The 16154-nt window shown below is 42.0% G+C and overlaps 1 protein-coding gene across 1 annotated transcript in view; it reads left to right on the plus strand.

Annotated features, from left to right (window-relative positions):
- The window catches only part of MTMR10 (myotubularin related protein 10), a 34049-nt gene extending 19305 nt beyond the window's left edge, over positions 1 to 14744 (plus strand). Inside the window, exons 6-16 of the mRNA XM_015872670.2 lie at positions 3149 to 3239; positions 5630 to 5813; positions 6224 to 6311; positions 6456 to 6544; positions 6877 to 7007; positions 7124 to 7193; positions 7382 to 7452; positions 8327 to 8496; positions 8701 to 8871; positions 9510 to 9692; positions 10204 to 14744. Coding sequence (XP_015728156.1) covers positions 3149 to 3239; positions 5630 to 5813; positions 6224 to 6311; positions 6456 to 6544; positions 6877 to 7007; positions 7124 to 7193; positions 7382 to 7452; positions 8327 to 8496; positions 8701 to 8871; positions 9510 to 9692; positions 10204 to 10803 — 1848 coding nt within the window. The 3' untranslated portion in view covers positions 10804 to 14744. The remainder of the gene's footprint in view (positions 1 to 3148; positions 3240 to 5629; positions 5814 to 6223; positions 6312 to 6455; positions 6545 to 6876; positions 7008 to 7123; positions 7194 to 7381; positions 7453 to 8326; positions 8497 to 8700; positions 8872 to 9509; positions 9693 to 10203) is intronic.
- Positions 14745 to 16154: the final 1410 nt, after the last annotated feature.

Consider the following 16154-nt stretch of genomic DNA (forward strand, 5'->3'; position numbering starts at 1 on the left):
CCCAAAGCTCGCTCATCTGGTGGTGTTTTAAACATAGCAGTGCATTTTAAAGTTTGTCTGAAGGCTTAGAACACCTGTGCTGAGAACTTGAATGTGCTTGTGCAAACGGGGGCTCTGGTATGTATTATTTCAGCTTTGGAAGTTGCTTTACTGTTTCCTCTTACATAGAGTACTTGTTTACAAACCAAATCAAGTATTTTGTAGAGCTGCTCTTGGAACTCTTACTGAAGGGGAAGAAAGCAACTCAGAGCTTGGGGTTCAGCTGTGGGAAGTTTAGCAGCTGGGAGAACTAGGGCTGAAGGGTCTTGGAGCTCAGAGTCACTTGTTCTAAGAATTGCTGCCTGGGCAAGTCAAAAAGGGTCTGTGGGACTTGATCTAGTCCTAGTTGCATGAGTTTCCATTACAGGTGTCCATTGGGAATGGGAGCTGCTGTAGTGAGGAAAAATAGTATACTTCCAATGGGTTCATCAGTGGGTTTGTTGTAGGGGAGGAGGTGAAATGCAGCACTAACAGAACACACCTTAAATATGAGTGCTCCAAAACCTTTTCCAGGGAGCATTAGCGATGCTTTCCAGCTCTTCGTACTGGTAAAACTCCTGGTGAGGAAGGAAAGCCTTGCCATGCAAGTATTGGTTATTCTGTGCAGCAAGGGGTTGTGCAGAGGGCGCTGACATGGGGAAACGGCCTTTGTGCAGTGAAATAATTAAACCCATTGTGTTTACTGCTCTTAATAAATGAACTTTCCAGCAGGCAGCCTATTCTCCTGTTGTTTCACTGAGCCGAAATATCTTCAGCTTTACACAATCTTAAATTGGCAAAAAATACCAAACATTTTTCAGTTTGATATGAGAACATTTCCTGTAAAACATGTTTGTCCTCCCATTTAATCACTTGCTGCTTATGGTGGTAATCTGCTGAGATCTGTGGAATTTACTTGTCCTTTGAAACTCACAGACAATCAAACTACTGTGCAAGTTTAGGAAGGGAGAGAAAATGAGTGTCTTTGATGTTGCTTTGTGCGTATTACTCATTTATTTTCTAAAATGTAAAATGGGAGCTGCTTGATTTTATTTATTTAAAACAATGGAAATGGGGTTTGGGACCTCAGCTGTGATCCACAGATGGGCTGTTTCACCCACACTGTAGCTGGGCGGGCACTGTCTGTACACCTAAGAAATGTTCTGTAGCAGCTGGGCTCAAGCAGAGCTGTGGTCTCGTTTGCTGTGCAGCAGATCTCAGTGTTACCATCTCCCCTCAGCAGCTCAGCCCTCTTAACACGCCACACACACTTCCTTTTTCAAAGACAGTTCTTAGATTCTGCTTTTAGAAGTAGTTTTTACTGCATTTCTGTTGTATTATTTGGCAGCACAGTGGGATCTTTTTATGCCTTTCAGTTCATCCTCAAGCCTTGAAACCTGATCAGCATAGCAAAAAGCTTTCATCCTTCATGCCCATAAATGAAGATTGTGAGTGGCTCTAGCAGCAGTTGCTCTAATGAAAAGTTAATGAGAAAAATGGAAGTCGGAATGTAGATGTCTGCACATTTCCATTTTGCTTCACTGTCACTGACGAACAAAATCAGCCCTTTAGAAAATGCCAAGCATTACAGAATCGCTGTTGCCTTATTAGAGTTCTTCAGCTTTTTGAATTACAAGGTGTATTAGAATGTGCAGGGCTTCCAATTACTTCTTGATAGTTATTAATGGCTGTACCAAATCCTAGATATGAGCTAATAAACGGTTGTGCTAGGCCATTTCCCTGTAACACTTCCCTGTTCCTTTTTCCATCCTCTGTTTTGTATTGCAGCTCTGTGGTAAAACTGAAAGTGGTGGAGAAAAGGCAAAGCAACTGTTTTGTAAAGCTGAATAGGAATTGTTCTGTTGGGGAGTTGTGGGGGGGAGAAATAAATCAGCTCTAGTTAGTCTGCAGTCATTACATTGCAGGAAGTGTCCCCATCAAAAGCCAGTCTCAATAAAATACATGGCAAAGGTTCCATAATGCTGCTCACACGTTGTATTCAATTACTAGTAGTACAGAAGTGTTCTCCATGCAGAACTTAGCACAAATGAGCTCTGATGTGTTTCCCGTTGCACAATGATGCGAGTAGTCGTATTCCTTCAGCTGGTGTAATGAATATACTTCTTTTATGTGTTTCATAATAAAACAACTTTCCTTCGCTTCCATTCCTTGGAAGCACAGAAACTTTCCCTTTTACTTGTTGGTGATTTTTCCACCTGAAAGCAGTGACAGACAGCAGGACTTGACTGCTGACCCGATATCTGATCTTCAGCAGTGAGTTACACTCTTAGTTTTAACAAGACAAATTCTACTAAAAAGGACTCTGTTTGGAGAGAAATCGAATGGCTTATAGCTGGTCCTGAGACTGCTACAAAGAATGTGAAAGTTTAGACAAGTCTCCTCCTTGTGCTTCAGGCTGATCTCTGCTGTTCTGGAGATGCACCTCTTATTTGAAATCTCTGCTGAATTTCTCTTCCCAGGGCAGGGGCTGTGACTCAACCTGGTCAAACCTGATTGCTGCATCAGGTTGTCAGAGATGCTGTTGGTGCTTGCTAAGCCCGCAGGCATCTAGAAGTGATGGGCGCGTTTCTTTCCTGAATGAAAACAAGCCATCTGAGTCTGAAGCTGTATGGGCTGGGCCAGACTTAGCGAGGCTGACACGTTGCTGTGTTTCAGTTGGCTCCTGCTTCAGTTCTCACAGCTGAGCAGTGCGAAGAACTGCAGTTCCCCCACCCTTGACAAACAGCACTAACATGAACATTTTGTTTTTACTGAGTTTGGAAATTGGTGGAGAAACTTCAGCCTCTCATTCAACGGGTAAACTACAAACATCAATAGAGCATCTCCCACTGTGCATTATTCATTTGCAAGCAGCATATGGAAAAAAGCTGCTCTTTATTACTGAATAATTTGCTTTTTACTTGCATTCATAAGTACTTTTTACAATTTTGGAACACAATATAGTGTAAAATTGACATAGGTCCTTCAACAGGCAACCTCTTGTTTTCCCTTTTAATCAGTATGGAGGTAGAGCACCTAAAGACTGGTTTTAGGTTTTGTTATTCTTACCATAATAATGGACAATAAATTTTATGTAGATAAGCATTAGTAATAACTGTTTCTATCCTAGGTGTGCCTTGCAATAGCTCATTATTCTCAGCCAACGGATCTTCAGCTTCTCTTTGCATTCGAGTATGTTGGGGAAATATATCATAATCCAGGTATGTATGAAAATGTTTTCGTTATTCCACAATGTGTACATTTAGTAAGACTTCTATCCAGAAACAACAGCAAAAAGTGAGTCAGTAGGGGTAATTAAAGTGGCCTGTCCTGCAGCCAGTCTCTTACTATCAGATGCAAGTCAGTCATCATGATAGACTTTAAATACCAAAATCAAAAGAAATATCTTGTGTGAAACAAAGCTACTGATGTCAGCATGAATATTTCTCAATTCACACTTTGATCCTCCTATCAGCATATTGGTCTCTACTGGTGCTCTAGGTGCCTAGCTAATCTCCCATCAGGCAGGCTCATTCACCTGCCCTTCTTTTGGGAATAAGTTTCTCTTCTGGTGGTATTGCAGGAGGATTTGTGCAGCTTGGGACTCCAAACCTTCTTTCCTAGAGGCTTACTAGGCAGTTCTTCCCACCCAAAACCTCCACCACCCCTGCTGAGTTGGAGCACACCCTCTCTGCTCAAGGCCAATCTCCAACTGAACCCTGTCAGTTAGGTAAGCCTGAAAAAGATGCCTTTGGAACTTGATTTCTAGTGTCATGCTGTGCGGTCACTGCTTAGTGTTCCCCAGCCAATATACAGCTGAAAACCATCAGTTCTAGCACTGCAAGCCTCCAAATAGCAGAAGTACCATCAGCGTAGTTCTGTGGTACTGAAATATTTACCCAGCAGCTGAGATTAGAAACCACTGATCTGCCTGGTACTAAATTTGAATGTTGTGGAATTGTAGGCTCAGACATTCAAATTTGTACAAAGACGAACATTTTCCATGCAGGTGCCTACATGACCGCCATGTGCATGCACAGGAATGAATGTGCATGTGATTATATTGCACGCGTAATTACATACTATCTTACCTGGTAAATCTTTGGTGGTTTTTAAGGTCTGTGTATGTTAGTGTAATGAAGTACCAGGGAGGAAGTCATTTTGCAGATAAGAGGACAATGAAGTTAAAGCAGAGCATGAACAAAATACGGATCTGTCGCAGAGTTGCCTTAACTCTGTTCTTAAAGTACAGTTTGTTATATGGGGAAAAACAAGTAGGGGAACAGTTAGAAGAGGTGGGTAGAATGCTTATTCCTATGGAGCAGCAGATCAGAATGGCAGAAACTGGTCATTCTGTTACGCTGTAGTTGCTAATGGGAAAAGCTTGAAGCACTTGGTGTTGGTTGATACTGTTTTTAGCTGGAAGATCTCCATGTATTAAAGTGACCCCTGGTTGGTTTGTGGCATGGATCTCTGGCTTTGCTCCTACCACTCCAGCACTGTGTTCTGTAACTGTCTGTTCTCAGCAATCCTGGTACAGTGGGACTTCAAATAGTGTCGTTATACATAAAGAGCCTGCGTTGCTCTGGTGTACCTGGACATCATTTTATCCTAGACTATGTTTGATAAATAACTGTTGTTAAGCAGTGAATTTCTTACATGAACCACCAGGTAATTATAGTACTCCTCTGTGCACTCTGTTTGGAAAACTCCTTCATTCTGAGTTCTGTAGTTTTCTTCAGAAAGAATGGAATTGTAAAAAGTCCGAGTGCTCAAGTTGACAGATAACACAAGTTAGAAATTGCACTCACTGACATCACAGTGGAGTGACTTCTGCTTTGCTTGTGCAGAATTCACATTGTTCCTTCCATCTTTACGGTGCTTACTGGGAGCTTTCCTGGGGGAAGTCTCAGCTTCTTTCACCTTCATTTAATAACTTTGCCAAGTACGGAGGAACAGAATGCAGTCTCCTTTGTCGCAGCTGGCTGCCTCCTTGGCACCTAAAGAATGACCAGCAAGGAGGATTTTCTGTAATAATAACAGGGCATATCATCTTGGTCCCTACCCACAAAGCGATGGGCCGGGTGTGCACGTCTGTGTGTGTGTATGTACATATATAACAGGTATTTTAGAAAATAAACACTATGAAACAGTTTTTAGCGTAGTCTTCACTTGAGTTTTCTTTTTTATTAAATAGATGGTAATTTATATGGAAAAGCTGTTGAAATTATGTACCAAGTATTTAATTCATGCAGAAGACAATTAAAGGGCAGTGTTTAACAGTTAGTTATTTCTGCAACATCTGTGACTTTGGCATGTTGAAGAGAGAAATCTTGTCACTGAAGATAAGCTCTGCTCCTGGCCATTAGCATGTCCTGCTTTGTAGTGAGCAGCACAACACTCCAGCTTTATACCACACACCAGCTTTTTGTTGCTTCTCTGTTGACCTCGCAGGAAGAAAATGCATTTGCATCTTAGCCATCATTGAGCCAAAGATCTGTGTTCATGCAAAAATAGGTAAAGCTGGTCCGATATTAGTGACTTGCTCTTGTAATTAGGAAGATAAATGTTTTATTTTTTTAATGTGCATTGATGAATTTTCTTTTCCTAGCAAAGAAGGTGAATGGAGTGGACCCAGGAGGCGGCGGTGGCAGCGGTGGAGGCATCAGCAGTGCCAGCGGTCAGCAGACACCTTTGTTTGAAACTTACTCTGATTGGGATAGAGAAATCAAAAGGACGGGTGCATCAGAGTGGAGAGTTTGTTCTGTCAATGAAGGCTACATGATATCCACTTGGTAAGTTTTTCTTATAATGCAAGTAAGCATAGAAGCAAACAGGGCAACTACACTGTCTTTGATCCTCTAACAAAGTTGCAATCCCACCTAACTCTAATTTAACTCATCAGAGTGCTCTATGGAGAGAGCCCTCCACTGGAAGGTCCTGCAGGTGCCATCTTTGTAGGAATGCCCTGTTTTCAGAGTGTTGGATCTGGCATCCGTTTCTTTCATGCTCTTATACTTCCCCCTGAAATTTGCATGTCTGTAAGCAAATACATCTGAGCTGTACACATAGGAGATGCACATGATAACTACTTAGCCTATTAACATTTGGCACAATAGAGTTGTGTAGACAGTATTGCAACAAGAGAAAAGCTGATAAAAATAATAAGGAAAAGTAACTTTTTGTTCTGTGTTTGTCTCCCAAGCCTTCCAGAATATTTTGTGGTCCCTTCTTCCTTAGCAGATCAAGACCTTAAGCTCTACTCCCACTCGTTTATTGGGAGACGAATGCCAGTAAGTAAAGCCTTTGTTCTTTATTAATACAGCACTAAAAAGAAGATATGTATGCCTGTTAACATGGTTATAAAGAGCGTTAAGGGAAAAAATGCATGGAATAACACAAACATGCTTTGCTGGTTTGTGTTTTTTGTATATTAGTTATGGTCCTGGAATCATCCCAACGGGAGTGCCCTTGTCAGGATGGCCAGCATTAAGGATGTGCTGCAACAAAGAAGAATTGATCAAAGGTAAAGAATTAGTTGATGTTATCCTTTAACACAGCATAAAGCACAGGGCAATGGTGTGTAACGTAGAGCAGCATTCTGTAATGCAGAGCATGCTTTTTCTTAATGTTACAGTGTGAAAGCTTGAGAAACTCCTCTGAGTTCAGGCACATGTTTTGAGCCAGCAGCTCTGTGGCAGGAGCAGTGCATCTCCTAAAGATAAACATGAACTCGTTCTTTCTTAACAAAGCATGTTTTACAAGTTTTTAGTGTTTTGCAGTTTGGAATGTTTCGTAAGTACTCTCCCCAGTAAAAAAAACTGATGGTTTTTTATTTTTACTTCTTTAATACCCAAGGATTTGTAATGCAATAACTCGAAGCCATCCCCTGAGAAGCGATGTTTACAAATCTGATCTGGACAAGTGTCTCCCCAACATCCAGGAAATCCAGGCTGCGCACATCAAACTCAAACAACTGTGTGTTAATGGTAAGCTGAACAGTCTTCCTCTTAGTGGTGATTTCCTTGGACTACAATTCTAATAGATCTGGCTGGCAGGTGTAGTTATTCATTGTTCTGCAGCGTTACTGCTTTCCTTGTTGCAGAGCCCTTCGAAGAAACGGAAGAGAAGTGGCTGTCCTCACTGGAGAATACTCGCTGGTTAGAGTATATCAGGTTTGTGTCATTAATAAAACGATGGTACATGAGGTGTAAAAAACTTGCACAATGTAAGAAGTGATTCAGTTGAAGGATCTGCTATTTTAATTAACAAATTAGGTAAAAAATAGATAGGAATAATGTTTTTTATTTTAGAGTGTGAACCTGTAATATTAATTGTTACATCACTTTCTTTCCCTGTCTAGATCATTTCTTAAGCATTCTGCTGAGCTCGTGTATATGATGGAGTGTAAGCATGTTTCTGTAGTTCTACAAGGTAATACAACCATGCCCCTAATTATTAGCATTATTGACGTAATGTACACAAACACAATTTCTTAAAGTCAACTTATCATCTTTATGAATGATAAACACATCACTTCTAAGTATGTTAAATATTCAAGGAACTGGAAGACATTTTATTACGTGTCTGGGCTGCATTATTGTCCATAACATCAAAGGGGTATTTCACTTAGAGCCCTCTTGTTTTTTCTCTGATAATGACAGAATCAGAACTGCCCCGTGGACTTTTGCACTGTGTTGGTTGGGCTAATGTTCCTCGCATAAGCAATACTGCTTTAATTCTAAGGGCCCACTCACCAGCTGATGGCACTCAGTTACACCAGAGCAGCCAACATCAGTGCAAACAGACATTCTAGAAAAAATACTCTGAAAAACTTTCTGCTATCTGGATCAGAAATGGTGTCATCTCTGCCCTTTTACAAGACATGTTCAACTAGTGTTGCACTTGCCCAGCACTGGTTTATTAGCATTCTAAGAATTGCTTCCAGGTAAAACATGTTCAAGCTCTCCCTCAACACCATCACCCTCCTTCAGAGCACCTCTTCCAAGTACCAGGCTTTCCAGGGGATGCTTTGGTTCTTTATGACTGCGTTGCTGTGCTGGATATGTAGCAGGAACCATCAGTATAGGATGAGTCTCACTGAAAATATCTAGCTTTTCTTTGAAACTGAGAAAAAGTTTGAATTAAATGCAAAGATATTTATTTCTATAATTATAAATTATTTTAAAGGAAATTAAAAACTAAACTCAGTTGCCAGCTTGTGCTCTTTGGGATGTTATTCTGTGTATGTGTATGCATATACTTATATACACCTTATATATTTCCTATGTTCTGTGTGTGATTGCAGAGGAAGAGGGACGGGACCTGAGCTGTCTTGCTGCTTCCCTTGTTCAAGTCATGCTGGATCCCTATTTTCGAACCATTGTTGGATTTCAAAGCTTGATACAGAAGGAATGGGTCATGGCAGGATATCAGTTTTTAGATAGGTGTAACCACTTAAAGAGATCTGACAAAGAGGTAAAAGTGCCTTTCTTCTCCTCTGATAACAGCATTGTCTTAAACATTTACTCACAAATAGTCTGAAAGTAAAAATGTTTTCCATGCTTTGAAATATCATGAAGCTGACATTAGAGTAAGTGAGTTGCTGTCCAGGGCAGAGAAATACTGTTTATCTGTCGTTGTTGTGTGAGATCTAATCAAATTCCCTGTTTCTCTTCCCAGTCCCCTTTGTTCCTGATGTTTCTCGACTGTGTTTGGCAGCTGCTAGAACAGTACCCAGCAGCCTTTGAGTTTTCTGAAATGTACTTGACGATCCTGTACGACAGTGCACGTATCTCACTGTTTGGCACTTTCCTTTTCAACTGTCCGCATCAACGAGTAAAGGAAAGCACTGTGAGTATGAAGCATTACACCCCCTGTTCAGTTACAGCTGGTTGTTCCAGAAATAGCAGCATCTGCACTGAGCAGTACTCCTTTGTGTTCTCCAAAATGTCACTCTCTTGTTTGGTGTAAAATACTCCCCAGGTGAACATGATCACAGTGTCCTTTGAGGTGAGCTTTGCATAGATGGTAAGAGGGTTCTGGAAGAAAGTTTGTTGAATTTCCTTTTTTCTACATAGTTTTGTTTATTTGTATGTTATTACTTTCACTCTGCTAAGAGACAGATGTATTTATGTCTGGAATTGTAGAATGCCAGGCAGTGCTGCAGGGAGCAACCTTACAAAGAAGTAGAACATTGAAAAACCACAAGTGGATTCTCGGAATAAGAGTTGAAGGGTTTTAATAGTGAACACTTTGGTACCATTGAGGAGTGCTTTCTGCTGAGTGTTAGTCCTGCCTCTCTGCTGCACAAACAAAAAGCAGGGTGCAGCAGTTTCCTCCAGCAGCAGACTGTCTTGTTGCACTGTTCTGATCTGCAGCTACCTCTAAGTTATGTCTCTGCTCTTCTTCACCGGGTTATTGCACACTGCTATGGCTCAGATTTGTGAAAGGCATTTGATTTGTAACATGCCGAATGTTACTTCTTGCAGGAATTTGCTATAAGCAAAAACATTCAGCTGGGTGATGAGAAAGGCCTCAGATTTCCTTGTGTTTGGGACTGGTCTCTTCAGTTTACAAGCAGGGATCGCCTGCTCTTTCACAACCCTCTGTATATTGGGAAGAGCGCACCGTGTGTGCAGAACGGAGCAGTGAAAACTTTCAAGCGCTCAAAGGTAACGTTGGTGACTTCTGGTTGGGGATGGGTGGGTTGTGCTTAACTGTAATGGTGCTTAAAAATGTGCAAGTACATGTGTTGTACACTGTCACTTAGGAGTGCTAAGGCTTCTCTTACCTTCACAGCCTTAAGAAAGGGTACACAAAGGGTCTTCAGTAGAAGCCTGTAGCTGTGTTCCAGGACATTCCCTGATTCACCTCAGCTCGCTGCTGACGGCTGCATTATTTCACCTGTGGAAAAGCAGCGACACACTCCTTTCTTTTCTGCAGAGTTGTCAGTTTTGTCAGTGAATGCTGATGACTTCAATTGTTTGTTGTTTTGCTAAGTCTGAAAAACCTAAGTATTTCTTCCTGAAGGCTTTAAGTGGCCCCATTTGGTCTGTGAGCCGTGCAATGGCTCCTATGTGCAGAACTGTTTGAAGGTCAGATCGTTCAGCTGGTTAATGCTTCACAGGAGCTCAGGGAGATCTGCTGCAGTGAGCATAAATGACCAGTATTTCTTCTCTGCAGAAAAACTACAGCTCGACGTTGCGAGGTGTCCCCCCAGCATTAAAAAATGGAATCATCAGTGAGCAGGAGTTCCTTCCAAGAAGAAACTCTCTGATACTGAAACTGAAACCAGACTTCTTACAGCAAACAGAGAGTCAGAGTAATAGTATGGAACAGTTCTTCAGAGACTGGTTTGCAAAGCCTGTTGATTTGCACGGCGTAATTCTGCCCCATCTCTCTGGAACACAGATCAAACTCTGGAAACTGTGCTACTTCCGCTGGGTTCCCGAGGCCCAGATTCATCACGGTGGCTTCATCGCTGCTTTCCATAAAGTTTCTTTGCTGGCAGATGAAGTGGACATGTTAAACCGGAACCTTCGACAGTGCAAAAGCAACTCTCCTTTGCAAGGTAACTGCTCAGAACTGGATCAAGGCAGGATGTACTTCAGAGCCAGTGGTTTAAACGACACCTCTGGGGCCCCAGACTTTCTCTCCTCCTCATTCCCGTTTTCACCTGTAGGGAACCTGTGCAGACGGAGCATTCTGGGAACGCCTTTAAGCAAATTCTTAAGTGGTGCCAAAATCTGGCTATCCACTGAGACACTTGCGAATGAAGACTAAGATGATGTGGTGGCCTACAGGTCCGGGGAGGGTATAGCATATCATTTTGTCTTTTCTAATTTAACACTGCTAAAGGCAGCCTTGAAAGCTGTAATAATTTTATATACAAACATTACGTAAGTTTTGCACAAATATTTAAAAGCAAAGCGAGTCAGGCTTCAAATCGCACAAATTTGTCTTCAGTAGTTCTCATCCACACGTCTGGTCTGGTTTCTGGTCCCTGGTACTTTCCTTGTGTGGAGGGTTTGGCTCTTTCTATGAGATGGGAGCATTTCTGATGAGTGCTGATGTGAACTGAAAGGTCTGGTGTGGTTGTTGTTGTATTTTCCCAGATAGTGAATGAACACAAACTAGCAGATGAACTCTGAGCACAAACTCTTCTCTCAGACTTCCTTTCCAGGCAAAAAAACATACGTGTGTACATAGATACTGATGTCCTGTGACTGGATCACCCTACATAAGTGTTAACATAGTGTGCATCCCTGGAGGAGGCGTTCCTTTTTCTTTCTCCCCAAGATGCATCCATTAGCAATCACATTTGTGCTGTCATGAGCTAGGAATCAACTTCAGGACGATGCACTGTTAACCTTAAACCATTTACTGTACATAAATAATGTAGTAGCTTTAGAAGTGCCTTTAATTGGGAGGAAACAGTAGCAGGATTTACTCTAATGCAGCTACCTATCCCTCCCCTCCTCTTTTTTTTTACAGCAGGTTGTTAAGGTAAGTTCTGGTTCCATCCTCTGCCTTCCCCTTCTGCAGAAATAGGAGAAGGCTGTAGCTCAGGAGACAGTAGGTTTTCCCTCTCAAATGTTAAGCTTTTTCTTTTTAAGGTCTCAAGAGAGCCTCTCCTTTGTTTTAAGCACCTCAGATGTTCAGCACTATATGCACAGATCTCTCTCATGCCCAGTTCCAGGCTGCAGCACACTTCAGCCCTAACAGGTTCCAGAACAGAGGCTGGGCTGTGAGAGGCCATGTCTGTGACGAGTGCTGATGCTCCTCGTGAGCAGGGCTGGAAGAGAGATCAGCGGTGCCTTCTTTTTTTACCTACTAGTAGCTCACAGGGACAGTGCAGTGGACAAGCACAGCTTGAGGGAATTAAATCCAACAGCCTCCCTCTGCATCTTCCTTGCTACTCTTAAACCCTTCCCTCATCACTCTCTGCTGGATGCTGTGTGAGACAGACAAGAGAGGGTGAAGTATACTGGGCTGAGAGGGCAGTGAGTGCATCATTCTCCAAACTGAAGATGTGGGTGGAGAACAAGAGGATACTTCTGTGGAGTACTTTCTCTTAACAGTGAGTCCGTTATAGTACCTGATCTCTGTGTAAAATGCAAGAGCTATTAAAGCAGTGCTGAGCAGTGCTTCAGGCACAGACTGACCAGGTAAGGCTCTGAAGGCCTTGTTAGAAGCTGTTCCCAGTTACTAGGAAAAAAAAAGCTGTAGGTCATATGCAGTGTATAGAGGGTTAAAAAAATTAAAAAGGGGAGGGGAGGAGGAAGATCTGGAGTTGTTCATTTCTGTGTAAAACCAAACTGGTCTTCAGTACAGCCTAAATCAAAGTAACGAGGGTTTTGGATGTCTGTGATGGCTCAAGTATTTATTTAACAGAGTGTGCATTTGGAGTGGCCTTACAGGTGCCAGCATGGTGCCAGCTAAGCCTGCTGCACATAGGGCCCCATTCTCACCAGGCTGAAAATTACGTGAACTGCAAAGCTGTTGAGGAGCACTGGGCACACTGTGTTCTCACACTGCTTGGTTTGGCTTGGCAGGGATGAATGGACGGTTCATTTTAAAGGTGAGTTGATGTGTGGGAGGAAAAGGGAAAAAAAAAAACCCTTCCTTTTTTAACTAACCAACCAGCACTTCCCCCAAACCTGAACTTATGCAAAGAAGCCAAGTGTGTGTGTGTGTGTGTGTGTGTGTGTGTGTGTATGGGGCAGGTGGGGGCTTATGACATAATGTCAGATTGCTTCTGGTCAGCTTTCTGTGAGGAATAAAATGTGTATTCACCCCAGTTGCCTAATTGTGCTGCAAGACAGTCTGAGCATGGAACACGGTCCACAAACCAATTGCGTTTATTTGCAAGCTTGCTGGAGCAGTCAGCTGCCTGATTCGATTCCTTATTCAAATAGTTTTACTTTGCTTTTGTAATTTCTGGTTAAAACAGCTCACTGTTTCCCCTGCCCTGATACTTGATGTAAAGACCTCAACCTCAACCTGTGTGCTTGGGGTCTTTTGGTACCCCTTGTTCCTTTTTTTGTGTTGGTTTTTTGTTTTTTTTAAATGCCAATTAAAACTGTGGTGTTTTTCTCTTCTCCTCCAAGGTGGAACCTTTCTTGGCTTAAAGGAACAAAAAATGTGTTACAAAAATAATGACTGCAAGCAGGCAGCTGGTGGATGGAACAACACGGTGTGTGTGCCTGTACGCATTGGGGAAAGCGAGTACTTTTAGTTAAACAAACAAGGCTGACTGTAACGAGACTTCAGAAGTGTTTACCTTTCAGTTCTGCAATGCGTACAGATGCTGCAGGTGTCCTTTGTATTTTCTTAAATATGTATGTGTGTATATATACATGTGTATGTATATATACATGTGTATGTATATATACACACATATATGTGTATGTATATGTATAGCTATATATATGCTATATACAGCTCTATATGTGTATGTATAGCTCTCTCTGTATATAGCATATATATAGCGTGGGGGGGATGCTAAGAAATAATATGCCTGTTTGCCAAACAAACTTAATAAGCAATTTTACAAAGTTCAGAAAGGAGAGCGAGGCAGGCAGAGATGAGCACAGGGAGGAGTGAGAGGAACAAGGGGAGGGGGGAAGCCTGTCTGCTGCCTGGTGTGCGCATGGGCCTGGCTGACTCAGTCTGAAGGTGCCTGTGCCTGTTGTTTTTTCCCTTTGAGTAAGTTAAGTTCAACAGCGTGGGTTTTTGTTTCTTTAAATTCACTTTTAAAACACAGGTACTTCAGAATATTCTCCCTTCTACACAGTTGCCTTATCCTCAGTAGGGGACTGTTCTGAACATCTCCAGTAGCTTTCAAAGGCAGTTTTGGTGTGCAAGTACTTAACTTCTGTGTACAAAATACTGACGTACAGTGTATATATGTGTGTGTGTTTGTGTGTGTACACATTCTCAAATTATTATTTCTGTTCACCATTTTAAAACAAGAAACTGTTAATGCCATTTGGTTGTTGCAAGAGTAGAAAAGCTACCGAGAAGCTCATTTTTTTGTCTGTTTAAAAGAAAAATGCACTATTTTAGCTGTTACCAGCTGTTATAATCATTGTTTTTTGTAACTACACTGTAAACCATGCAGGGGGTGAAACACAAATTGCTGGTTGATAAGATTAAAGTGTACCTCTGGTGTCACTGATTACTGCTAGGTGGAGGTCACTGTGGTAGGACAACCTCAATTCCCCATTTACTGCCACCTATCAAAGAAATTGCTTTCATTCCAGAAATGCATTGAGAAGTGTCTGTGTGTATGTAAACCCAGGCCTGCACGTGTGTGATGTGCACCTGCTGGCAATATCACTTCACTATTAACTGCCTTCTACTTGGAATGAAGATGTAGCAAGTGGGTCAAAGGTTTTGGCTTAACGCTCAGATGGAAAGAAACATTAAAACCAAAAATTTCTAACCAACACTTGCAGCGAAGGATGGTATCCTACCTTTGCCTCCAGCGGAAGAGACAGAAATCTGTACCTCAAATTGCTCTAGGCAGTAAGTAGGGTTCTAATGCTGTTGCTGTGGTGGTGTAGAGTTTGCTATTTCAACTGAAACTAAAACCTTTGTGCCTGATAATGATTTATTGAGTAAAGTAAAGTAGCAGCATCAGGAAGATTATAAAATCCTGATGCTGAATTGTGAATGTGAAGTAAATTAGACTAAATAAAAGTTCATAACTTTCCAGAGTCGATGTCTGGTGTTATTCCATTTTTTTCCCACTTCCTCAAACAAACAAAAAAACAAAACAAAACAAAAAAAAAAAAAATAGGCACGGCTCTTTGCCTTTCTTTGTCCAAGACAAGCAGGGATGCTGTGCTGAATGAAGAAAGATGACTGAATAAGGGAAAATCTTAATTTCTTACCATATTCTATTATTAAAGTGTTTGCATGCTAATATTACGCCTGTTAATGAGATAAATTATATGGTATGAGAAATAAGACTCCAGAGGAAAGGTGATGGCGGAGTGTTAAAAGTCTCACAGAGCCCCAGACCTACTTGGTTGCAATTCAATTATTTGTGAAGGAGAACAAGCATCAGCTGATCCAGCACATAAATGACCAGACTGTAAATGACTGCGTGACTAACAGTATGTGAGTGAGTATGAGAAAAATCCGACACTATGTGTGTGAGTGCGTGAAAAATCCGACATTGTGTGTGTGTGTGTGTGAAAAACCCGACACTGTGTGTGTGTGTGTGTGTGTGCGTGAAAAATCCGTCACTGTGTGTGTGTGTGTGTGAAAATCCGACACTGTGTGTGAGTGTGTGTGTGTGTGTGAAAATCCGACACTGTGTGTGTGTGTGTGTGTGTGTGTGAAAATCCGACACTGTGTGTGTGTGTGTGTGTGTGTGGAAAATCCGACACTGTGTGTGTGTGTGTGAGTGCGTGGAAAAAATCCGACACTGTGTGTGTGAGTGCGTGGAAAATCCGACACTGTGTGTGTGTGTGTGAGTGCGTGAAAAATCCGACACTGTGTGTGTGTGTGAAAAATCCGACACTGTGTGTGTGTGTGTGTGTGAAAATCCGACAATGTGTGTGTGAGTGCGTGAAAAATCCGACACTGTTTGTGTGTGAAAAATCCGACACTGTGTGTGTATGTGTGCGTGAAAATCCGACACTGTGTGTGAGTGCGTGAAAATCCGACACTGTGTGTGTGTGTGTGAAAAATCCGACACTGTGTGTGTGAGTGCGTGACATTTCGTCACTATGTGTGTGAGTGCGTGAAATTTCGACACTATGTGTGTGTGTGTGTGTGTGCGTGAAAAATCTGACACTGTGTGTGTGCGAAAATCCGACAGTGTGTGTGTGAGTGCGTGAAAAATTCAACTGTGTGTGAGTGTGTGTGTGTGTGTAAATCCGACACTGTGTGTGTGTGTGAAAATCCGACACTATTTGTGAGAGTGTGTGAAAAATCCGATACTTTGTGTGTGTGTGAAAAATCCGACACTGTGTGTGTGTGTGTGAAAATCCGACACTGTGTGTGTGTGTGTGTCAAAAATCCGACACTGTGTGTGTGTGTGTGTGTGTTGTGTAGCGTGATGAACATCGACACTGCTGGTGTGTGCCAACATGTTGCGTGAAAATGCCGACAAGCTGTGT

This window comes from Coturnix japonica, chromosome 10, assembly GCF_001577835.2.
Source record: "Coturnix japonica isolate 7356 chromosome 10, Coturnix japonica 2.1, whole genome shotgun sequence".
Lineage (NCBI taxonomy): Eukaryota > Metazoa > Chordata > Aves > Galliformes > Phasianidae > Coturnix > Coturnix japonica.